The sequence below is a fragment of the Balaenoptera borealis genome (genome assembly GCF_965194805.1).
Source record: "Balaenoptera borealis genome assembly, chromosome: 19".
NCBI classification, from domain to species: Eukaryota; Metazoa; Chordata; class Mammalia; order Artiodactyla; family Balaenopteridae; genus Balaenoptera; species Balaenoptera borealis.
Window position 1 is genome coordinate 453,012 of NC_138878.1, and position 25,091 is coordinate 478,102.

At 59.9% G+C, this 25,091-nt stretch overlaps 1 protein-coding gene across 1 annotated transcript in view; it reads right to left on the bottom strand.

The window, feature by feature from the left end:
* Positions 1–2,253: 2,253 nt before the first annotated feature.
* The window catches only part of SPG7 (SPG7 matrix AAA peptidase subunit, paraplegin), a 29,916-nt gene continuing 7,078 nt past the window's right edge, over positions 2,254–25,091 (bottom strand). Inside the window, 15 exon segments of the mRNA XM_082369495.1 lie at positions 2,254–2,424; positions 2,427–2,577; positions 4,010–4,087; positions 4,614–4,780; positions 5,289–5,445; positions 6,579–6,694; positions 7,928–8,038; positions 8,648–8,750; positions 9,874–9,998; positions 16,116–16,289; positions 16,520–16,682; positions 16,949–17,074; positions 18,179–18,281; positions 19,282–19,421; positions 21,700–21,941. Coding sequence (XP_082225621.1) covers positions 2,378–2,424; positions 2,427–2,577; positions 4,010–4,087; positions 4,614–4,780; positions 5,289–5,445; positions 6,579–6,694; positions 7,928–8,038; positions 8,648–8,750; positions 9,874–9,998; positions 16,116–16,289; positions 16,520–16,682; positions 16,949–17,074; positions 18,179–18,281; positions 19,282–19,421; positions 21,700–21,941 — 2,003 coding nt within the window. The 3' untranslated portion in view covers positions 2,254–2,377.

The window sequence follows — 25,091 nt, forward strand, 5'->3', positions numbered from 1 at the left end:
GTTTTGACACACACACAAGTCATGTTCCTAGAGCACTTTGCAAAAATTAGCACGCTAACAGTGTCATAAATATGGGCTGCTGGTTGAATTAGGAAAAGCAGGAGCCGAACAACTCAGCAGGGACAGGATAATTTTACAGTGTTTCAGCACAGAACTCAACCATCCGGCCTCTCAACTTACCAAAGTCGCAGCCGGCACGTAAACCTGATAGAGGCTGAGAGATTCCTGTAATACGAGGGACACCTAACGTAAGTGACCACCTGGAAGTATGTTATTATAATCACAAATATCTGAAAGTTGCTAGGAGAGTGGATCTTTTTTTTTTTTTAATTAATTAATTAATCTATCTATCTATCTTTGGCTGTGTTGCGTCCTCGCTGCTGCGCACGGGCCCTCTCCAACTGAGGCGAGCGGTGGCCCCTCCTCGCCACGGTACGAGGGCCTTTCATTGCAGTGGCCCCTCCTGCTGCGGAGCACGGGCTGCAGGCGCACAGGCCTCAGCAGCTGTGGCACTTGTGGTCAGCAGTTGTGGCGCGTGGGCTCCGGAGCGCTGGCCCAGCAGTTGTGGCACGTGGGCCCGGCTGCTCCGCGGCATGTGGGATCTTCCCAGACCAGGGCTCGAATCCGTGTCCCCTGCGTTGGCAGGTGGACCCTCAACCACTGCGCCACCAGGGAAGTCCCAAGAGGGCGGATCTTAAAAGTTCTCATCACACGCAAGAAAACTTCTGTAACTATGTGTGGTGACCAACGTTAACTGACTAACCGTGGTGATCACGGCACAATACAAACAAATAGGAATCATTGTGTTGTACACCTGAAACTAATATGATGTACCTCAACAAACAAATTTTAAAAACAAACTTTTAAAAAGCGTAACAAAAACCCATGTTTATATGAGCATAGGCGAGAGTGGAAAACAACTTGTATTATGATGTAAGAACTCTGTAAGTTAATTCATCTAATAGTCTTTACTAGTCTTCTGGGGCTCTGATTGTATTAAATGTACATTTACTTAAAGAACACGTGTATCTCAGCGAGGAGCCCTCACACACCTGACTCGGACGAAGACAGTTCCAGAAGCTACCGTCAGGCCACGATACACCCGCTCTGCTGGGCAGGGCCAGGTTGCCCCAGTGCAGTCTGGCTGTTCCAGGGGACCACGGGCTGCTGTTGGGAGAAGCCCCTTCACCTCCAGGAGCCCTGTAAGGGAGGCGTGAGAGGCAGCAGAGGTGCACAGGCCCTGTGCCCCATGCGCTCCCCGGCTGCCGTGTCTGAGGCCCGGGAGGCCACGTCACCTAGGACACCTCACTCCTGCAGAGCAGAGCGCTGTCCCCGCAGCCCTCCCTGCTGGGCGGCCGTGAGCCCACTCACCGGGCAGCCCTGGGGGGCCGGGCTGCACCTTCCTCCACCACAGCAGGGCAGCCCGCCTCACGCCACTTACATCCCGTTCCTGGCTAAGCGGCACCAGACGCGGGCCATTGTAATGGTAAACCACGAGGGGATGAGCTTGGCCACATCCGTGTGAGATTACAGAGGAGGCCGCCCCATGGCGAAGACGCCAGCCTCACCCTCTGAACCCTCGGCCAGTCTTTGGGAAGGAACCTGGGGAACTGGGGCAGATGGCAAAGCATCTCTTGGGCTGCCCCGCCCCCGTGAGCTTCCTCGGGGCGCCGATGCACAGGGGAGGTGGAAGCAACGAGGAGCAGGTGGGAGCCCCCACGTGGGTCACACCGCCAGGGACTCGGGGGCCGACTGCAACCCGTCCGTCTGTCCCACGCCCTCCCTCCCAGAGTCCTACAAGAGGGAGGGGTCCCAACTGGTCACCTCGCAGCTGACATCACACCCTGTGAATACAGTACCCGTGACCCAGGACGGCCCTCGGGGCAGAGCTGACCATGCAGGAAACACAGGCCTCCATCCACAGCCGGGTGTCCCCCAGAGCCCCTTGTGTGCGCCCGTCCACGCGGCGGCAGGTGACGCTGCTTTACTCCTCCAGGCTCAGTGCCTGTCCCTGGGACCCACTGATGAGCGAGCCCAGGACGGGGCCCCGCGGAGGATGGGCAACGAGGGGCTTGGAGGCCCTTTCACGGCAGAGCCCTGAGAATCCTGACCAAGTCACAGGAGCCGGAGGAGCCCAGCCCAGGCCCCGCACCACGAGGCCGTTCAGGGCCCCCACGAGACGGGGCCGCTCCGTGCGCACCGGTGACCCTCCCACAGGCGAGAACGACCCACAAACACGAATGAAACCGTGCGTCTCTACAGAGACATTTACTTGTCCTGCACAGGGAAGTCAATAAATAGATCTCAGGGGCCTTGAGCTGAGACCAGCGAGGGCTGAGAGGAGGGACCGGCTCCGGCGGCCAGCAAGGTGGTCCAGCTACCGGGGCCAGGACGGCTCCTCCCCCTGCAGGGGCTGCTGCCGGCCGCCTCCGCCTCCCCCGCCTCCGGCTTCTCCCTCTGGGCGTCGCTCCACCTCTGTGGCGCAATCCTCTTCTTGGGCCCGTGGGGGGGCGGGCCGATGAGGGCCTCGATGTCCTCGTAGTTTATCACTTCCTTTTCCAGCAGGGCGTTCGCCAGCTGGAAGAACAAGAGGGCAGTGTGAGCGGCTGACGAGGGCCCGGACAAGAGCCCTTTGAGAGCAGAGCGCGGTGGAGGGAGGGCCCAGCCCCCGGACCCGCCGGCCCGGGCAGGCGGGCGGCCGAGCACAGAATCGCTCCCTGACTCCACCTTAAAGACAAGGCCAGCTGCCAGCCTCATTAAGTTTTCTACTTCCCTTCCCAGCGTGTTTATTTTAGGCAACTTCAATTTCTTTTACAAACACGTGTGAGCGTCAGCATGCGGGCAGTGGAGCTGGCGTGCAGGACCGCCTCGATGGGACCAGGGGAGGGACCCACGAAGAGCCGCCACGGCCGCTGCTGAGGGGTTCCCATCGCTCCCACGCTGGCTGCTCCGACAGCTGGCCCTGGGACAACACGGGCTTGAACTGCGCGGGTCCGCTCCTACGCGGATTTCTTCAGTGAACGTGACTGCAGGACTACGAGACCCACGACCCGCAGGTGCAGAATCGCGGGCAGGGAGGGCCGGCTGTGAAGGCGGCGCTCAGGGGCCAGCTGTATGGTGCTCAGCCCAGGCACGCCCGACGGCGCACACGGGAGCCCCGCACAGCAGCGGGCCGGCCCCGGCGGGTTCCACACGGCTCCCGGGACCCCACAACACGACGCCCACAACGTCACGCTGAAGGAACAGCGGCCCGTCCACAGAGAGCTGCCCCCCCTCCGGGTCCACGGAAGCTTCACCTCTGCGGTCGCCTCCAAACCCAACAGCCCAGGCTCGCGATGAGGACACCAGACAGAGCCCAACCGGGGGACGTTCCACACACACCAGACCAGCCCTCCTGCACTGCCATGAGCAACAGGAGGGGGAGCCGTCCCAGCCAGGAGGGCCTGACGGACGTGAGGACGGACCGGAGGGCGGGGTGAGCGCTAGGCGAGGTGGCTGAAGCGTGGACTGCGGTTAACGCCGCGTGTCCGTGCCGGCTGGTCACTGTGTTGTGGAAAACGCGCCCCACTGATGGGAGATGTTAACACGAGGGGACCAGCCGGGGGCAGAGGGCTCTGTGCTGTATCTGGTGCTTCCATGGGCACCTGAAACTATGCTAAGCTTTACAATTTGGTTTAAAAGTTCCAGGAGACGTGTAAGAGCTGGAAAGGGACTAAACAACGTGGACCAGACCCCACTGCTGGCTGAAACTGGGTAACGGGCCCAGGAGGATTGGCGATGTCCCCCCGTCTCCTCTGAGGGAACTGGCCTGAGAGGTCCAATGACACAAAGCTAAACGAGGTGTGAAAGGCGCTACGTTCGGTTGAGCTGGGTGGGGCTCGCTGGTTATGTCGTTTTCTGGAGTCCTGTGCACGGGAGGGGTGAGCGGCCGCGCCAGCAGGGCAGTGACGGCAGGCCCAGCTCCTGGCGGGACAGGCGTGCGCAGGGCCCGGGGGCGGCGGGGGCTCACCGCCTGCAGCTTGTCCAGGTTGTCCCGAAGCACCTTCTCGGTGTGCCTGTAGGCCGCGGCCACCAGCAGCCTCGCTTCCTGCAAAGGGAAGACAAGAGTCTGTGATGGGCCAGGGTGGCTGGCCACCGTGCGTGGGGTCCCCTGCGGCCCGGCGTCCCCTGCGGCCCGGCCCTGGCGCTAAGGTACACAGAAGAAACACGGGTTCAGGAACACGGCCTTTCGTGTCTTACAACAAACAGGAGAGCAAGGCTGTCAAGGGCCTCCTGCCCCCACCCCAGCCCCGGGAATGCCCTGTTCCAGAGGCCTGCCCAGCAGACAGCCCGCCAGCTCCTGGAGCCCCAGACCCGCATCTGTCCTCCACACCCACGGCTGCCTACGTGCCAGCGACACTGCGGTCGTCTCTCGTGGGCAGCTCGTGAGCAGGGCTCACGGCGCTGGCTCCATCACTGTAGACATGTACTTATTCGACGTCCCTCACAGTCCTGTGTCGTCTACGGTCCCACCGGGCGCCAGCAGGCCCTCGCCCAACTCCTCTGGGCACGCAGCCAGCACACAAGAGACCTGTCTCCCACCCGCACGCAGCTCGGGACCAGGGAGGACTCACATGGTCCATCATCTGCTGGAGGCCCTGGCTGAAGGGACGCCGTCCGATGCCTGGGACGCCGTCCTGGGCCTCGGGGAAGGAGATAGGCCCGATGCTGGGCGCCATCCCGAACTGCTTCACCATGGAGTAGGCGATGTGCGTGACCTTCCTCAGGTCGTCCTGCGCCCCTGGAGTGCGGGGTCAGAAAAGGGGGTTCTTTCCTGGAGGTGTAGGCCGGGGCACCCGGGGCCCTGCCGGCCCCTGAGAGCAGAGGTGGGTACCCGGGGACAACTGTATCCTGTCCTTAAAACTTAAAAAAATGCTCTTTTGTTTAAAAAACAACTCCTCGGGATGCCTCTCTGGATTCACGGCACCGGCAGCGACCTGGCGCCATCCAGGTCCGTGGGGCAGCTGACAACACGCGCCCCGAGTCTCCCGGAACCTCCTCCACCTCCTGACGGCCCAGCGAGACTCCGCTTACAGTCTGCACGTGGGGAAAAGCTTTTGTAACAACTAGATCATCTAGAAAGTCTGGCTTAGTTCCAAACCTTTGACCACAGCTCGTCTTTTAGAAACACTTAATGAAATTCAAAACTGCATTTGCACCTGCTACTCAGACCCCGCCATTGGGTTCACCCCCGCCCCCACGCAGAATGGCTGAAGGGTGTGGAAGCCGTGTGGGTGCCAGCCCCTCACCAGAAGTGACCCTGTTGAAGGAGATGGACTCGGACGCGCGGCCGCCCAGGGCCATGCACATCCGCTCAAACAGCTGCTCCCTGGTGAAGAGGTGCTGGTCTCTTGGGAGAATCTGAGTGAAGCCCAGGGCTGCATTGGTCCGCGGCGCGATGGACACCTGCGGAACAGAGGTGGCCCCAGTTAGCGGGCAGGACGTAGGCCTCAGAGATCGGGGGGTGGAGTAAGACAGTCTTCAATCAGGGGGTTCAAAGCAGGGAGCAAATGTGACTGTCCCCATGTTTATAACCGCATCACGGGGAAGGGCTCCCACACTGTCGGGGCGTGAGGCCCCTGCACACGACCACGCGTCCGCGAGGGAAGGAAAGGTGACGAGGACGGGACGACCCGCCGAGGGCCCTGCGCTGCCCGTGCTCCCACCCACAGCCCGCGCCTGGTGAGCCCACGGGGCAGGGTTCTGGCAGCAGGAGGCCACCCTGAGGCTCCGAGGAAGGACACGTCCCCACCTCGCCTGGCAGAGTGCCGAGCACGGGGCAAGGGGGCTTTCTCGGCACGACTAGTCTGCCTGACTCTCTGTCGTCGAATGGAAAACCCTAAGAACAGGAAATTTTAAATTAGGGTTTTTACTTCACCATGGGCTTTCCCATGTTAATTTTTCGAGATACTGCATGAAAACATTGATCTTGATCACTGGGTCTTCTCGGCGGGCGGCTCCTGCACACACGGGTCTTCGTCACAGCCCTCTGCCCAGGACACAGCGGGGGCCGGCCTAAGCAGCAGGACAGCGGCCGACGAAGCCCAACCAGCAACGCGCTGCTGCAGCCGTCACCCCCGGGAAACACCACACGCAGGCTGCAGCTGCCGCACACCCCGTCTTCGGGGGTCACGGAACAAGGAGCAAGGCAGCTCCTCCTCAGCCGGGGGGACCCAGCCCCCGGCTCAGGCCCACGTGGAGGGCACGGTTACAACCCTCCACACGGGGCACCCACGCCCCAAACACGGGCACCGTCCGCAGGGGCCACTCAGGGACCCCCCGGTCTCGAAAGCACACAGCTGAGGAGGCGTTACGGCGGTACGCCTGCCAAATACACGACGTGCACTAACTCACTGCTTTCTTTTTTTTTTTGTTTTTTTTTGTTTTTTTTTGTGTTGTTTTGTTTTTTTTTACTCACTGCTTTCTAAACTCAGGAGTCACGAAATCAGCACGTCCCGGAGCCGACGGCAACCCTGGCAATCCTCAGCTCCACGGGCGACCGCGGCCACCCCGCCCCGTGCCTGGGCCGCCGCACCCACCTTCCCCACGGCCTCCGTGTGCTCCAGCAGCCAGCCCACCAGGGCGTGGCCCGACTCGTGCAGCGCCACCACCTTCTGCTCTTCCTTGGAAAGCACCTGGCTCTTCCTGGCGGCCCCTGAAGGAACGCCCGGGAAGGTGAGCTCGGGCGCACGGCCACCCGGATTCGCGGCCAGGCCCGTGCTCGTGGCGCCACAGCGAGGCCTCGCTCGCCCCACTTGTGCAAACACTGCCAACAGCAGCCCCTCCGGCAAGGCCCTCACGGGGCTGCGGGGCCGACGGCACGAGCTCGGGTCTCCTGCCGGCCCCCCGACCTGGCAGGGCAGCCGCAGCCCCCGCTCTCCGGTCCTCCTGCCCGAGTAGCTGACCCCTTACCGCGCGACCTTACACTCATCCCCCTCAAGTCACTGCTGAGGTCCTGTCCGCTGTCCCCAACCGTCCACACGTCCGCACGTTTCCATCTCTGCACCCTGAACAAGCTCTAGGTTCAGGGTACTTGGTAAGTCACGCGACCGGGACCACCCCCAGCGCCTGCTGTGAGGGGACACGTCCTGAGACGCACGGGCCGTGGCCGTCGGATCGCCCCACCCAGAGCCGGGCCCAGGAGCGGCCGCTGCAGCTCAGGAGCACCCCGCTCGAGGCACCACCCACCAGGCAGGATTCCGGACGGGTTTCCTCTAGGCTTTCCTGCTCGGATACTCTCGCTGTAAGCGCACCACCTTCCACGTAAAAGACGTGGCTTACACAAAACGTAATTTACGTGCGAAACAGTGACGCTGGCTTGTGCCCAGGCTGCAGAGGCACCTGTCCTAGGTGTGAACTCAAACTGAGGGTGGCGGGCCCATCTGTGGGAGGGGCCTGCTCCTCGGTGCCGTCCTCAACGACTCGGTCTAAACCCTGTGGAAGGACGAGGCGCACTGATGGCCTCTGGTGCTGCCCCCGGGCTACGGGAGCTCGTCCTGCTCTCCTCACAGAAGGCCAAGGACCCCGCGTGCAGCCCAGCAGGTGAGCACAGCCGCGGGCGCCGGCCCCCGCCCAACACAGAGCGCGGAGCCTCCCGCAGAGCAGGCCTCCTCCTCGCTCGGGGGGCAGCTGCCAAGCCCTGGCGACGTGGGCAGGGGCCTGTCTGGCGCTCAGGCCCCGCTCATTGGCCGATGGGCCGAGGACACTCACATGTGAGCTTGTGACACCCTTTTATATTTCTGTTTGGACAGTATCTTAAACTAACGAGAGTAAGTCACACTGTTAGGGCCTGACGTAAAAACAGGAACACCTGACCCGTCTTCCCTCTTGGGCAATAACCGCGCCGCGTGGCGTCTAGGTCTGGCCCCCCGCGGGCGGGTCCACGCACCGGCCAAGACGCGCTCCACGGCGTAGTCCAGGCTGGACGTGCGCACGGCCGTGTGTCCCTCCCGCGCAGCGTGCAGGGCCGCCTCGTTACAGATGTTGGCGATGTCAGCGCCTGTGGGCACGGGCGTGGCACTCAAGCAGACGCAGAGAGATGGGGGGCGGGAGGAGGGGGCCGCCCCACCCCCCTCAAGCGGCCGCGCGGCCGAGGTCAGCCGCCTCTCTGGACCCCCGCTGGCTCCTTCCACCTAGTGCTCCGCACACACGTCGAGGGGTGAGAAGGGCTCTCTGACACCCATGAGGTTCTACTTCAGGACGTTAAAGAAAGTCCAAAGGGAAGAAATTTATACCACCATAAAAGGGGTTTCTACTTACATTACCCTGTAAAACGGGAGCCATACAGAAAAGAAACCCGATTTGTGACAACACGGAGACCGTGGGGGAGGGCAGTGGGGGGCCCGGGAGGAGACACGGCCTTGCGGGGCAGCCCCCAGTGGGGAGCAGTGGAACAAAGGGAGGACCACCAGGACTGCCGGGGCGGGGGGTGGGGGGCGTGCACAGGCGACAGAACCTCGGGAGGAGAGTCCTCTTACCTCTGCCTGCCGCGTGCACACCTCACTCCCACCCCGGCTGTGCTGGCCGTGGGCCCCAGAGCAGGGGTGGAGGGTCCCTGGGGAGGCCCCCTCCGCCCTCTCCAGCCCCAGACAAAGACCAGTGCCCCTACCGCTGAAGCCCGGCGTCAGCTCCGCCAGCCGCTGGGAGTAAAAGCTGCTGGCCCGCGTCAGCTTCAGGCTCTCCAGGTGCTGCTCAAAGATCTCCCTCCTTTCCTGCGGGACACGGGACAGGGGACACGGGTCAAAGGGCACGGGTGCAGGCTCCCGCCAGCTGACACTAGGGAGCCCGCCGTCCTGCCCTGCAGGCAGGAGCCACCGGCCGCGAGGTCAGCTTCTGCTCTGAGAAACCAACTCAGAGCTGCAGGCGGCGTTTCAAAAACGGAAGGAAAAAAGGAAACAAGAGAAGATAAAGCACATCGCACATCACAGGTAGCAAAGGTTATTTTGTATCCTGTGTGATACAAAGCGTTTCCCACGTCAGGAAGATGGGAATCCAGGCCTTCGGAAGCAGTGGCAGGGCACAACCTAGGACAGGACCAGGCTGGGTGTTCCCGGGCCCAGCCCTGCCCCCCACGTTGGTCTCTGCGGGAACGTTAACCCACCAGCCACCTGCTACGCTCACCCTCCAGACCCTTCCCTGCCCCTGCTGGGTCCTCGGCCACGCTACGCTCCTGCTCCCTCGGGGGCCACCACGAAGGCCCAACCCCCTGGAGGTGGACGGCCAAGCAGAGGCCGGAGGCAGTGGGGCCAGAGGGGCCGAGAGGTCCCTGGGGCTCGCACCCTCCACCCCGTCGGGGCAGCCACGCAGCTCGGGCTCCAAAGCCGTGCAGCACACAGTTCTGAGGCTCCGCAAAGGCCGTGCCACAGAACTCGGCCCAGACGTTTCAGGATAAAGAGGAAACCAGCAAGGATCAAAACCAGGAGAACAGGGGCTTCCCTGGTGGCGCAGTGGTTAGGAATCCGCCTGCCAGTGCAGGGGACACGGGTTCGAGCCCTGGTCCGGGAAGATCCCACATGCCGCGGAGCAACTAAGCCTGTGCGCCACAACTACTGAGGCCACGAGCCACAACTACTGAAGCCCGCGCGTCACAACTACTGAAGCCCGCGCACCTAGAGCCTGTGCTCCTCAACAAGAGAAGCCACCGCAATGAGAAGCCCGCGCACCACAACGAAGAGTAGCCCCCGCTCGCAGCAACTAGAGACAGGCCGCGCGCAGCAAAGAGGAACCAACACAGCCAAAAAAATATATAAAAATAAATAAATAAATAAAATTAAAAACAAAAAAACAGAAGAGCAGGGAGCCGAGGCCCGGACAGACCAGCCAGGCCGCACTGACCTGCAGTGTGGGAAGGTCGATGAACACGTGTCGGTCCAGTCGGCCTGGCCTCAGCAGAGCGTTGTCCAAAATGTCAGCTCGGTTGGTGGCCGCAAGGACGATGACATGGTCGGTGGTGCCCATTCCTGAAGGAACAGACAGCGGCTGTTAGGGTGGGGCCCCCAACCCGGCAGCTTCCCCACGGACCCCCTTGAGGGACACGGGGCGGGAGAGGCGGGGCACCTGAACGCAGAGCTGTGGACCCACCCGGGCCCGTCCCTCCTGAGCGCTTCCACCAAAACCACAAGAGCAAGAACCCAACGCTTCCTTCCCAGGCCGCGGCCCAGAGTCAGAACCGCAGGTTGGAACCCGGTTCTGCCCTCCACGGCTATCCTCCACATCCAGACAGCAGCCCTGCAGGAAGAGTGTTCCCGGGGTGCGAGGGGCACCTCCCCACACCACTGCCAGGGACAGCGGGGACATGTCCCCTCCAACACTGGGACTGAGGGCCCAGGTCTCTCATGAGAATTTAAAAGCAAGTCCAGAAACCATCACTAACGGCCCACACCTATGTGTGAACCTGGGCTGGACGCTAATTTGAATAAAGCAATTGCAAAAAAACGCCCCACGAAGCAGCCGGGGGGATCTGACCCCGACTGGATGTTAGACGCTAGTAAGAACCAGTGTCACAGTGATATGGAGGTATTCCTCCTAACGAAGGTGCAGAACTCTGGGTCTGCTTTAACCCACGGGGAAGAGGCAGCGGTGCTGGCAGACAGAACTGGCCGCAGTTACGACGGGCACCGAGGCTGGGCTGGGGCGTGGCACTCAAAGCAGGCCCCTCCCCGCTTCGGAAAAGTTCCGTAACACACGGTTTAAAAAATAACGATGCCACGATCCATCTTCTGCTAACTGAATCTGTAATAAACTGACATTGACAAATACAATTTCAAATCACCTATACAAAGTCTTTCAACGGAAGTGAAATCAGAGTCCTTCACTCCACTGCACGATCCCAGGACAGCGGCCAGGGGCCCAGCAAGCCCACCTCGCCCAGGGGCTGACACCACCAGGACAGCCCAAACCACACCCAGCCCCAAGGAAATCACTGCAGAACTTCAAAGAAACGCCTCCCAGAGACCAGGCTCCCAGCCCGGGCTCCGCGTTTTGGGATGCGGTGAGCCCAGACACCTCATGGAGCCCGGGCCCACGCATGGCTCGAGAGTGGACAGTGCAGAAAAGCGTCTGCTTCCCAACACAAAGGCGGCGTCTTAAAATAACCCAGACTTTTGAAATAAGCTCAGACAAAAGCAAGCACCCCCCAGCATACGTGATGCCCCAGCCCCTCTGCCCCGATTGCCTATGCTCAAGTCTTAGGAAAAGCGAAACTCTGACATGGAAACGAGAGGCTTGCTGGAGGGAGGGGCCCTGGGCAGAGCTGGCCGGGTCCACTTCCCGGGGCACCTGGGGACGGAGAAGCCCCTCCGCCTCGAGTCCCAGAGTGCTACCTGGGACACCTGCCGGGGCTCCCCACTCAGATTCCCCAAATGCCTGCCTGCCGTAGGCCGGGGCTCCCCACTCAGATTCCCCAAATGCCTGCCTGCCATAGGCCGGGGCTGTGGACACAGAATCCTGAGACTATACAACAGTGAAAAAACGTTGAAAAACAGTAGGAACAACGAGTGTAGAAGAAAGCAGCAGCCGGGCCAGGGTGAGCGCGAGCCAGGAGCTCCAGGCGGGGGCTCCGCGTAACGGCTACGGCCTCTGTGTCAGCAAGTGGCCCACAGGGCTTGTTTAGGGACTGGCATAGTTGTGGACACACCGCAAGTGGCAGAAACCGTACAGACGTCCCCGTGGCTGCATGTCAGGTGACTCCCACATGGAGCCGAAGCTGCCGCAACCCCATGTGCCGGGCACGCATCTCTCTGCGCGGTGCCCAGCCTCCACCCCGGACTGAGGCAGATCCCACCACCACAAAGACCTCCCTGCACAGCCCCGTCCCCTCCCCGCCACTCGCGTGTTCTCCCTCCCAGAACTGTCATTTTCACGGTCTCGTATAAATTGAAGCATACGGTCTGTAGCCTTTTGAGGCTGGCCTTTTTCACTCAGCATAAACCCCGAGATCCAGCCAGGCAGTCGGGCGTAACAACAGCAAGCGTCTCTTCACTGCTGCCCGGTGCCCCCATGAGAACACACCAGGGCGTAGCCACGCACCCACCGCAGGACACACGGCCTCTCTCCAGGTTTCGGTTGTTACAAGTGAGGGAACACCGGTGCACGCGTGTTTTGTGGACACCGGGTCAACGTGCCGTGTGTGTTCAGAGCCAGCCGAGCTGTCTCCCGGGAGGCTGCACGTTTTCCCCCTCCCGCCGCAGGGGGTCAGGTTCGCTTCCCCTGCCGCTTCACAGATGCGTTTGCGCAGCTGCTTCACTCAAATTAGAGTCCAGGTTCACGCACAGACCTGGGATCCAGTCGCTTCACGTCCTCACCACGTCTGCTCTTGCCACTATTTTGAATGAAGTGAGAGGAATCTCTACCTTCTTTCAGGACCGAGTGCACAGCTAAGTAACAGGGACGCGTGTGTGAGGAGGACAGAGTCCAGCAGCCGGGGTCCGAGAACATGCTCTCCAGAGGCGCCTGGCTGGGCTCACGCAACGCTGAAGGCTCAGTGCAGGAAGGACGGCACTCCAACAAGAGGTGCTGGAGCGGCTGGACGTCCACACACACAGTGAGCTGTGACCAAGCCTCACGCCGCACACAGAAATTCACTGAACACGGGTCACAGACTAACAGGGAAAAGGCCGTGTGAGCGCTACCTGCGGTTTCCTCTTTTTCGTTAATTTTTACTTTCTTACTGAAGTATAGCTTATTTATAGTGCTTCAGGTGTAGCACTGAATCACAGCGCAGTGATTCAGTTATGCTTACGTATATATGTACGTATATCCTTTTTCAGCTTCTTTTCCATCACAGGTTATTACAAGATACTGACTCCAGTTCCCTATGCTATACAGGAGGTCCTTGTGGGTTAGGCACCTGGGACTTTCTACGGACTCCAGGCAGAATCGAGGTCACAGGGGTGTGGATGGAGACGTCCATTGTGGGGTGCGAGGTGCGAAGGCCTCTTTGTGCGCACTGGGCTGTGAGCGGGAATGCAGGTGCCCTGCCCCTGCCCGTGCAGTGGGCCTCCTCCCTCCCCTGCCGCCTGCCCACTGCACGCTCTGCGCTTGGATGAGCAGACACCGCCCCTCCATGAGGGGTGACAAAGGCTCCTCAGACGCTCAGCTGTGTCTGTGCACAAAGGCCCGCTGGCGGCGGTCCAGCCCTGCCAGGGCCCCTGAGGGGGTGCTCGGGGGTCCGGGGGGCGGGTCCTGGGGGCCCACGGCTGCAGCAAAGCCGATGGAAGCTGTTTCTCTCCTGGCGGCACAAAGGGGCCCATCAGAGAAGGCGCCAGCTGGGAACGCTTCCTGTGGGCGCACGTCACCCGGAAGGGTAGTCTCTGGCTTCAAGCGCAAAAAGCAACAGGAGCAGAGAGACGGGGGGTACTGCTCCCGGGCCCCAGGTGCTCGGCCACAGCGGGGCCACGAGGGAGCCCCGTCACGCACACAGAGTCACAACTATGGGTGAGGTCGCGCTTTAGCCTCACTCGACACGCCAGGAAACTCCGGCTCGGAGGAGGGGAGGGGAGGGGAGGGGCGCGCACCCCGCCGCGTCCCCCCATGGCCCACAAGCCCCCCGGGGCCAGCACTCGGGTGGGCAGCTGCAGGACGACGTGAGTCTGGCACACGCGCCAGGGCCGTGGAGCTCGACCGTGGCTTCCGGAGACGCTCTGCCGTGTGCCACAGCACCACCCGGGCTACCCGTCCTTCTAAAGAGAAGCCGCCGCCACGGCTGAGGTGCAGCACTTCTGACGGCAGGCTCATCAAACCCTGCGCCGGGGTTTCCGGAGGCTCGGAGTCTCACGTGCAGACGACCAGACGGTGCGCTCAGGGTCCAGCTGCTCACAGCCCAGCACGCGGGAGGGGCTGGTCAGAGCCGGGGGCAGCGGGGGTGGGGCCCCAGGAGGGCCCGTCTCCAGGGAGCGACCCCCAGAGCTTCATCCCAGGTGCAGAGACACCGAGTTCCCAGGCACGTCCTCCCCAGGAAGCTTGCTCCTCAGACCTTGACCACGGGGCAGAGTCCCTGAGCCATCCTGACGGACACCCGGACGAGAGGGAGACGCAGGTCTCCAGGGGCAGCTCCGGACGCAAATGATTCTCAGGACCTAACGAGGCAGCCCTTTCCTCTGCCGTGAGCAATCACACTGCGCTTTTCAACCTGCAGAGCTTTCAGATGACGAAGTGCCTCCCGTGCATCAGCCCCCGACCCGCCCAGCGCTGCAGGCCCGCGTCCCAGCACCAGAGTCGGGGCACGGGGGCACCGCCGTGCGCAGTGATGCCACGGAGGCTGTTGTGCGGCTCCTGCCACATGTGCGGGGCTCAACCTCACTCGGGGGACGTCCTTTCCCGGGCCTGGCCCGGAAGAAGTGCCACAGTCACAAGGACAAGGGCATAGAGACAGGCCCAGGCTGGCGGAGACCAAGGAGACAGGACAGGTAAGCAACGTGAGGCTGGACTGGACCCTGGGCCAGAAAGGGCACATCTGCGGGTCAGAGGCACCTGCCGGACACCTGCGTCAGGCCTCATCCACGTCAGCCTCTGGGCTGCGTGCGGTAAGGGAATAGTTATAGGAACTCTGACTGCTTTTCCATTGTTTTTGTAAGTCTGAAACTATTTGAAAATGAGAGGCTAAGTAAAAAAGTTTCACCCTTAGCCACATATAATCAGATTCCACTGTCCACACACTGGCCACCAGATCCACCATCCCAAACGCTGAGAATACTTTAAAGAGGAAAATAAATACACAAATAGGGACTTCCCTGGTGGTCCAGTGGGTAAGACTCTGCGCTCCCAATGCAGGGGGCCTGGGTTCAATCCCTGGTCAGAGAACTAGATCCCTCACGCATGCCACAACTAAGAGCCCACATGCCACAACTAAAGATCCCACATGCTGCAACTAAAGATCCCACATGCTGCAACTAAGACTAGTGCAGCCAAAATAAAAGATAAATAAATATTTTAAAAATATATATATAAATAAATGGTTCTCTTAGACCAAAACTACTTTGAGAAAAAAGTGTCTTCCTTATCTACAATACCTAAAACAGCACTAGAATTCTGATTAAAGAAAAATTAAAAATGGATCCTACGCAGCTGGGACTTGAAAAGATATCTGTGTGCCCATGTTCATAGCAGCATTATTCACAACAGCCAGAAGAGTCCATCGAGAGATGAGTGGATAAACCAACTGTGGTCCATCCACACCTGGTTGAGTAATGTTAAGGTTTAACATTACTCAACCTTAAAAAGGAAGGGAATTCTGAGACTTCCTGGCGGTCCAGTGGTTAAGACACTGTGCTTCCAATGCAGGGGGTGTGGGTTCGATCCCTGGTCAGGGAACTAAGACCCTATGAACCTTGAGGACATGATGCTGAGTGAGATGAGCCAGTCACAACAGGACAAGCACTGTACATTCCCACTTAAATCAGACGCAGACAGTAGGATGGTGGGGGTGGGGGCAGGGGCTGGGGGAGGGGAGAATGCCCACTTGGTATTAAATGGGGACAATCTGTGTTTGGGAAGATGAGAAAGTTCTGGAGACAGATGGTGGTGATGGTCATACAACAATGGGAATGTACTCACTGCCACTAAACACTGCACTTAAAAATGGTTAAAACGGTAAAATTTATGTTTCGTATATTTTACCACAATGAAAACAAACACAATATCTACACACACACACACACACACACACACACACACACACACTCCAAAGAGGATCTTACAGGAATAGCTCAAAAAAAACCCAATTCCATTAAAAAGAAAAAGAAATTGTGTGGAAGCCAGTCCAGAGGTCACCTCAAGGGCAGCAGACACAGCACCCCCGGCCACGCATCTGAGGCACCAGCCGCACCCACGCTGGGCACAGAGACTCTCACAGCAGCAAGATTCCCTGGGCTCCTCTGAGACTGACCACCACCGTCGTGACCCAACCCGACACGGTGTTCCCACCTTTTCTTCCTTTTTCTTTTTGTACTACTGCCCTGCCTGTGGGAAAGTGAGAGCTGTGTTTCTGGTTATCACCTGCGGGAGAAGGAGTGCCCAGTGCTGACAAACCCTCACAGCCCACGAGCACCCCCGCCGACCCGGCCCCGAGCGGCGCTCACCGTCCATCTCCACCAGCAGCTGGTTGAGCGTCTGCTCCTCCTCCGTGTTGGAGAAGCCGGACACGGTGGTGGAGCGCCTCTTGCCCACGGCGTCAATCTCGTCGATGTACACAATGCAGGGGGCCCGGGCGCGGGCTTCCTTGAAGAGGCTCCGCACGCGGGCCGCGCCGAGGCCTGAGGACATGGGATGGGGAAGCGGGCAGGTCAGGGGCACGGACCCTGCTCCCGGGGAAACCCCAGCAGGCGGACCCTGCTGCACGTGTGCCGGCCCACTCCCTCCTGGACCCCCCAGACCACGGCTCCCCAGAACATCAGCGCCCCGTTCCCTCCATGCCCACGACTCCCTAAGGCAACCCGGCCACTGCAGAAGGAGTGCGCCCCGGACACGTGGTCGGGGGGCCCACCTCCAATGACCTCTACGAACTCCGAGCCAGCCATCGCCAGGAAGGGCACCTGGGCCTCTGTGGCCACCGCCTTGGCCAGCAGCGTCTTCCCGCAACCGGGGGGGCCGAGCAGCAGCGCGCCCTTCGGGACCTTGGCTCCGAGCTGAAGGAAGCGCTCTGGGCTCTAGAAAAGCAGCAGAGGACACGCACTGACCTCCGGCGCTCCAGACAATCTTCGGGACGTGACTCTCGGGAGGTTTGGGTCACGGACTGGCCACGTCCAAGTGGCTCTGGGAAAGCAGAGCGCTCTGCGGTGACAGGTGACAGGCAGCGCAGGGCACCATGGTCACGGAAGCCACCACTTAGGTGCCGGCCAAGCAGGGGGCTCACCGTGTAGCACGGCCCCGGGCCGGGCAGTCGGCCCCGCCCCCTGCGCCACCACGCGCTCACCTTCAGATAATCCACAAACTCCTTGACCTCCAGCTTGGCCTCATGCATTCCTGCCACATCTTTGAAGCTGACTCCTTTCCCCGTCTTGCCATCCACAATCGTGAAGCGAGCCATTTTAAGCTGATTCTGGGCAGAAAGACAAAGGGCAGAGCCCTGTGCAGCCCAGAAGGGCAGGGCGGAGGAGCCCCGGGTGCTGGCTCACCTGCACGTCCTGCCCCACCGTCCCCACTCACTCAGACGGCAGCTAAGGGCACGGTCCAGACACACGAGGACGCTGACAGCTAGAAAGCCGCCCGGCATCCAGCAATCTGCCTTGAAGGAAAACACTCCCCATGTCAACGAGGTGACTCCACGTCTTTGCATGAGCCATCTTATTTCGCTATGTGACCTTCCCCACTATCGTGTGATTTCTTTCTCTGATTATAAAAGTTATGTAACGACACGCAGTTCTGGGGAATGTTGGTAAAAAAGTTACTTGGTCAATTTCTGGAGCGCAACCTGGCTGGACAGACAAGCTCTTGGTGAGGGGCTCAACCTCAGCCACGATCTCCTTCAGGACAGGCTCTCAAAAGATGCAGCTGCGTGGGATTTGAAACAGTATTATTTAAATACAACAATAAACAGCCCAAAGCGTGCAAGAACTATCAAACTGGCTGAGCCAGGTACGGCGCACCCCACGAGACACCATGCTGCCACTGACAGTGTGCGTGCACGTCCTGAGCTACCGAGGGCCCCAGTCCGGGGGAAACTGGGGTGCTCTGTCCCCCCGGCCGGTTCCCAGGAGGGGCTCCTCCACGGCCCTCTGCTGATGTGGCTGACAGGCCAGGTACGACTTGAGGGGGAGGGAAAGTGCATGTTACAGTGAATGCCATGACAACAGAAGAATACTTCTGAAGTGCATAAAGGTCGGCCTTTTAAAGACAACCTTTAAAGCTGTCTCAGCTAGCAGGGGAAACCCCCAAATAGTCACGTCCAGCTGAGAGTGCAAAATGCAGGACACAGTGCAGTGTAAACCCCTTGGCTCAGCCATCCAAACGCCAGGAGGGGGGCCTCGGCTGGAGCCGGTGCTGCGCCCCGCCCAGGTCAGCCAAGCGGAAGGAAAGAAGAGCTGCCGGACGACGTCCAGGCTGACGTCCACTGTGCACTCATCCTGCAGGTGACGGGAAAGGGTCAGCACACACAGACGAATCCCAGGACCACAAGCTCGGGGAGACGATTCGTACAACTTACAAAAGCACTGAATCCGCCTTCCCGTCCTGTCATTCCAGCCAGACGGAAAACATACCACAGGATGGCCAGGCCCACGGCTGTCATCCCCAGGGCGTAGAGGGCGCTAGCACGAGAGAGAAAGGTGGGCACAGGCTCAGGACCGGCCGCCGGGCAGCCGACACACGGGCCTCACACAGGCTGGGCCCGCAGACGCTCCCAAGATGAGAAGGGCTCCCTCGCTCTGAGATCAGCCTGTGGAACCAGCGCTGAAAAGGGGTTTCCTTGCCCATTCTCACCAACTACCCTCCTGCATCAAATGCTCCCGAAGTCTCAGATCTGGAGCACAGCAGCGCTGGGCACGCAGAACCCGACCGTGGCGTGAAGCCAGAACGTCACCCGCCATCCAGAGCCCCGGGGGAACTCATGCCTGCCAAGAGCAGCTCTCCACCTTCCACGTATTTTGTTTTCAAAAGTAGGCCATCAACTTTGGTCACTAAGGCAAAATCCGTATAACAGTAAAAAGAGCAAACTGTAGGGCATCACCCCCCAGATGAAGAGGGGGACCCGTCCAGGTGTGCCCCCTCCATTCCCTACAACAAGCAGAGGTACAGCCTAGGGGCCCTGCACCCTCGGGAGCCAGAGGCTGTGGGACAGACACACAGCACCTCACAGACGCCGCCGGTCACCACGAGGGGACGCAGACCTCTGCACACAGTAGCGTCCAGATACATGGCCCGTGACCCGCTGATGAACGTGCTCCCACCAAGGAGTCTGCAGGCCCCGCCGCCCACAGGCCCTGCACCGTCTCTACGTCTCTCTTCAGCACGGAACCAAGAAGTTCCACTGGACACCCCGCTTCTCCCTTTCCTGCCTCATCTTCCTGTTTGCAGGTAACAGCAAACCCAACCTGGGCCGAATTCGGAAACACCACAGACAGCGGAAGTGGTACCTAAAAGTGACTCCAAGCTGGCCCACCTCATGCTGCCCCTCACGCGCCCGCCTCCCACGAGGGGCTCTAGCTCACTGCAGGCAGAGCCAGTGTGAGATTTTTACTGGGGCTTGTTTCTCACATTACAAAGTCAAGCCTGGGTTAGTTCAGAGGCACACAGAAATGACCAACCTACTTTCCAAAGAATCCCGTCCGCTTATAGGAAACCGGAATCCTGTCCTTGCCTTCGATATTCAGCTCATCCTCAGCTGCTCGAAGCTTCTCTTCAAATTTGTCGATGTTTGCCACCTGCATTCGGTACATCAAGGCCAGCCGCTGGGGGCAGAAAGCAGAGGGACCGCGAGTGATGAACAGGCCAGACCACTGACCCTGAGGACAGAGAACGGTGCCCCAGCCACAGTGTGTGGACAACGGCAGGGCTTCAGAAGCAGAGGCCTGCCACTCAGAAACCCCTCCACGTCTAGGGAGAGTTCGTTCTCTCCAACACAGTTACAGTGAGATGTTCACGGAAACACATTTCAAGCAAGCGAAGGGCAGCATGTGCGCCTTAAACTCAGCACCCGGATCGCAGTCCGCTGTGAGGGCCCAGCAGAGCCTCGGCGAGGAACCCGCAGTGCTGGACCCCGCTGCCCCAGTCACCCTGCGAAGGTTCCCTGTCTAACCATCGGCTGGGTCTGACAGTCAACCGAGTGGGCTCCTCGGTCCTCAGGCAGACGGGAGACTACGGAAGAGGGAGCGGGCGGCGTCTCCCGGACGCTGGCGGGACAGTCCCATCACCTCCACCCTAAGCCCACGTCAGTCGTCGTTCCGGCAGCCAGCCCATGCTTTCCAGGGTTAGACTGTTCCAGGCTCAGATTCTAAGCACACTCTTGGAATCTAAACAGAGCAACCAGATTTCCCCCTGCTCTGAAGTCTCCTGAAAGTCTTGCGGGATGACCACCGTTACGAGTGGCCACTCAGGCTCCACTCTGTGGGCTCAGAAGGCCAGATGGAGGGGCACACAGCGGCCCCACCCATCACAACCAAGCTTGGCACTGGAACGCCCCTTGGCCTTAGTGGCTGGACTAACCTAACGGACCCCAAACGCCTGGTCTGAACTTCATTGATCCTTGATCACTCAAACACCTTCCCTGGCCCATTTGGATGGAAGGGAAAAACGTGGAAAGGATCCTCTTTCTATTTCAAAATCCAAAGGCAAAACGTATGATTCCACAAGCCCCTTCAACCCCACGTCTTGTGAAGCCTTCTCTGATCCCCTGGGCCCGAATCAGCCGCTTCAGCAGCACCCACCAGGCCCCTCGCCCTCGGGCCGGCAGCGGCTACCATTGCCCCTGGCCTCTCAAGCGCACTGGAATTTAACTTCTACTATCTGCCCAGCCGTGAAGAAGGAGAGGCTGGCAGGGCTGGGCTGTGCCCATGGCCGCGCTGGCTCGGGCAGGATGAGCCCCCTCAGCCCAGCACCCAACCAGCCCAGAAGCAGAGCAGCGCCCGGGGTGCCCGCGGGGCGTGCTCTGGGGCACCGTGGGAGGGAGCCGTCGGGGAGAAAGCGCTCCGCCCACGGGAGCAAGCCTGAGCTCCAGTGAGCAGAGCGAGTCCAGCCAGAAAGCCCTCGGGCTCCCCGCGTGGAGAGAGGCGCCTGGGTTCCCACTGGCTAAACTTCTAGCAGAAGGTGGGAAGGATGCTAGAGAAACACAACAATTAAGTGTAACTCATGATCCTGGACTGGATCCTGGATTAAAAGTACTAACACAGAAGGCTCTCAGGCCAGTGTAGAGGCACCTGTGAAACACAAACAGGATAAGTGTGTGAGAAAATGTTCTGGGGGACTTCTCTGGTGGTGCAGTGGATAAGACTCCACACTCCCAATGCAGGGGGCCCGGGTCCGATCCCTGGTCGGGCAACTAGATCCCACATGCATGCTGCAAATAAGAGTTCACATGCCACAACTTAGGAGCCCGCCTGCCGCAGCTAAGACCCCGTACAACCAGATAAATAAATAAAATATTAAAAGAAAAAAAGAAAATACTCTGGTATCGACGTCACCTTTCCAGGGCCTAACGCTGGCGTCGTGTTCCTGGGGGTAAATGAGAGGGGTCGGAGATGGGAAGGCAGGCTGGACACGGACTCATCCTCACAGGAGGGTCTGCACAGCCGCTCCGTGCGCCCACCCACCTGCTTCGCAGCAGCGCTGTCACTGGGCGTCTCTCCCCCTCCCTGACGCCCAACCCTCTACCTGGCACGAAGCCTGCAGCCTCCCCTCCCCCTCGCAGGGCCCCTCTCCTCCGCCCCCTTTCTTTCCTGCTCCTGCCCAGGGCCGGCCCTTGCCCACCCGTCTCTCCTCTCTCAGCCCGGACAGCCCCATCCCCTCCCTCCCCTGCCCGCTGGGCTCCAGCCACCCACCCGCCAGGCAGAGCTGGGACGCCCGCTGCCCCCTCTCCCTCAGCCCAGAGCCCCTGCCGCCCTCCCACCTCCTCTCTGCACAGCCCCGCCGGGACCGCACTGCCTCGCCCCCTTCTCAAAGCCTCCAGGCCTCCTCCTTAAATCAAGACACTCACAGCTTGTTCTAAGCAACCCCGCCGGGCCCGGCACTCACAGGCCGCCCGAACACCACGGCGCCGGGGTGCAGGTACACCTCCACCACGTCGCTCTCGGGCACCACCTGCACCCGCTGCACCTCGCCCTTGGCCAGCATCTCGTGCACGAAGTCGCTCCAGGAGATGTTGCCGCCGCTGGAGCCGAGCGCGTTCAGCAGGCTCATGATCACAGCGATGACAAAGAGCGTGCGCAGCCGCTCGCGGTACATCTGGTCCTCGCGTTCCCGGCGCCGCCGCTCCTCTGCGGGGTGGGGGGGAGCGGGTGTGAGGCCAGGGCGGAGCCCCGCCCCCGCCCCGCCCACCCACATCCCCGCGGCAGTGTCTGTCTCCGGTATGATCCTGCGTCTTAGCCGATGCCTCAACACAGTGACTGCTTACACGCCGTCCAAGGTCACCAACATCCCATTCCCTGAGGTCCCACCTGCTCGGATAACATGGAACCATTTTTAAAGTCAAAAGCCTCCCAGGGGGCTTCCCTGGTGGCGCGGTGGTTGAGAATCCCCCTGCCGATGCAGGGGACATGGGTTCGAGCCCTGGTCCGGGAAGATCCCACATGCTGCGGAGCAACTAAGCCCGTGAGCCACAACTATTGAGCCTGCGCTCTAGAGCCCATGAGCCACAACTACTGAGCCCGAGTGCCACAACTACTGAAGCCCGTGCGCCTAGAGCCCGTGCTCCGCAGCAAGAGAAGCCACCACAATGAGAAGCCCGTGCACCGCAACGAAGAGTAGCCCCCACTCGCCACAACTAGGGAAAGCCCGCGCGCAGCAGCAAAGACCCAACATAGCCCAAAAAAAAAAAAAAAGCCTCCCAGGACCAGCGCAGCTCCACAGTGACGCTACATCTCACTGACAGCACATCTGCCCAACTACGACCCTCGACCCTCGCGGGCCCTCCAGGCTCGACCAGATACCGACCCGTTCCCAGTGCTTGCGGCACACGCCCAGGTCCCTGATGACAACAGCCTCTCCACCACCACCTGCCCTCCCCCCACACAACCACCTGGGAGTGACACTCAGGCGAGCTGCACGGCACCCATCACAGAAACACTGGAAAAAACAGCACACTTAGAAGTGCAATACACAGAGTCTGGAGGCCCGTTCTTTATCAGAACCACCAGATCAATTCCCCCAATTCACACCTGACACAGGAGCTCCCGGGGCGTCACCTCCCTCCGGCCCACAGCACAGATGGGAAAGGGTCCCAGCAAAGGCCAGGCCACAGTGCTCCTCCCACCAATCACACGCGGGCAGGGGCTGCGTTTTACTGACACGGTGCTGTCGACTCAGCACTTCACATGGTCTCACTAGCCCACCGCCCCCAGGAGCCCACCTCCCCAGTCCTTGCACCCACCGGACACCTCATCCACACCCCAGGAGGCCCTGGAACAACCCGGCCTCGCTCACCTGTGCAGGGTGGGCCCATCCTTCCTAACACTCCATGTAGCTTTTGCAAGACCTGCGGTTAACGACGCCTTTTGAGAAATGCGTGTACAATTCTTCACCAGCTCTGCCCAAGACAGACCTGTCTCAGCAACCAAAGCTTCCACCGTTCACTCACCCTCCCCAGAGGCCACGCCGACACACACAGCGGAGCTGGCCGTGGTCACCTCTCCAAGGACAGACTGTGGAGGGACTCAGGCCCCCTGCCCTCTGCACAGCCTGGAGGTGCAGCCACCCACACACACCACCTGCTTCTCCAACGGGCGGCCTGGAGGAATTCGAAAGCATTTTAAATCGGTTTAGAAACCTGAAGCCTGAGGGACTTCCCTGGCGGTCCAGTGGTTAAGACTCCGCGCTCCCAATGCAGGGGACCCGGGTTCGATCCTGGTCAGGGAACTAGATCCCACATGCTGCAACTGAAGATCCCGTGTGCCGCAACTGAGACCCGACGCAGCCAAATAAATAAATATTTAAAAAATAAAAAATAAATAAAAGTAAAAACCTGAAGCCTGAGAAGACTGTCGCAGCAGCCATTTAGAAAACACGAAGGTACATTTTAGGTATTACCCTATCTTACGATAGATTATAACAGTGTATCTGATATTTCAAGCTCATAAAGGCGACCACTTATTGTGACTGTGGACAGCAGATTCACGTTCTCAGGGGAGAAGCCATCTCTCTCAAATAGTTAACCTTCAGCCCTGCTCGCTAACAACCCAGCGGGGGGCCATCAACGCTGGCAGCCGCACTTCCCGACAGCCCTGCCACGCCAGCCGGAACTGGCTGAACTAGTTCTATTTCTGAAACTTTAACATAAGGAAACCAAATGTAACAAGACATACATCCGTAGTACTGATCAGGTATGGAATCATGAGGGCCGCTCCAAGAAAGACAACGGGAAACAATAAGGGAAGATACGAAGGTGAGACACAGGATCGGCTAAACAGATGGAAGATTCTTGAGGTGTAAGAGATGAAACAAGATCTGACCCTGAGACTCTACATAGACAAGGCACGTGAACGCTCTGGGCAAAAAGGACATTCCCTGCACTCCGAAGGCCCGCTGTCTCCTTCCCACCAAGTCCATCATCCCTCCAGGCTCGGGGACACGAGGCTGCCGACCGGCGCCTGTGCCCGTGTTCTGTCTGCAGGGGGTGAACCGGCCTTCGTGAGCACAGCTCCTCCCACATCCAGCTCGCGGAGAGCTGAGGGTCACCCCAAACTCTCTACTGCCCGGAGCACCCAGGAAAGGCTGCTGCCTCCTAAGCCGTTAGACTGTCTACCCGCTGGACAGCAGCCTGCGGGCCCGCTGGAAAACTATGGTCCCACGAGTCCTTCTTGGGGGTCGGAGGATGTCACCTGCTGCGGTGAGTCACCTGACCCAGCCACCTGAAGACAAATGAACAAGTTACGACACTGCTGAACGTGCAGGAGAGCACTGCAGGAGCCCTCCAGGTGTTCACCCCAGCCGTGAGCACTGTGCTGTGAACACTGGGAGGACGCGGCGATACCCCGGCTCTCGTTAATACCACCACGGGGCTGGTCCTGACCCACAGCCTGGAGGGAAACCTGAAGATGGAGACGAGGTGCACCTCGCAGAGGATAAAGGGGCACCGTCCACAAAAGGTGTTCCGGAAATGCCAGCCATCACTGTTTGTTAACCTTTCACGACGATGTAACTATAGGCGCCACGGACTCGTGAGAAGTAACAGAGGCCCCTCTTCCGCATCTACTGGGCTCAGGGCCTTCCAACAGTCATCTGACAAAACCGGAAACAACATCACAACCAAGACGTGGACACTACTGACACAGCCACCCCTTGTGACCCGCGCTCCTGTGTGGTTTTAGTTTTGTGCAATTTCGTCCCAGGTCAACGTCTGCGTATCCATCACCAGTCAAGACACGACAACTCCATCACTCCAACCACTAATCTGTTCTCCAGCTCCGTAA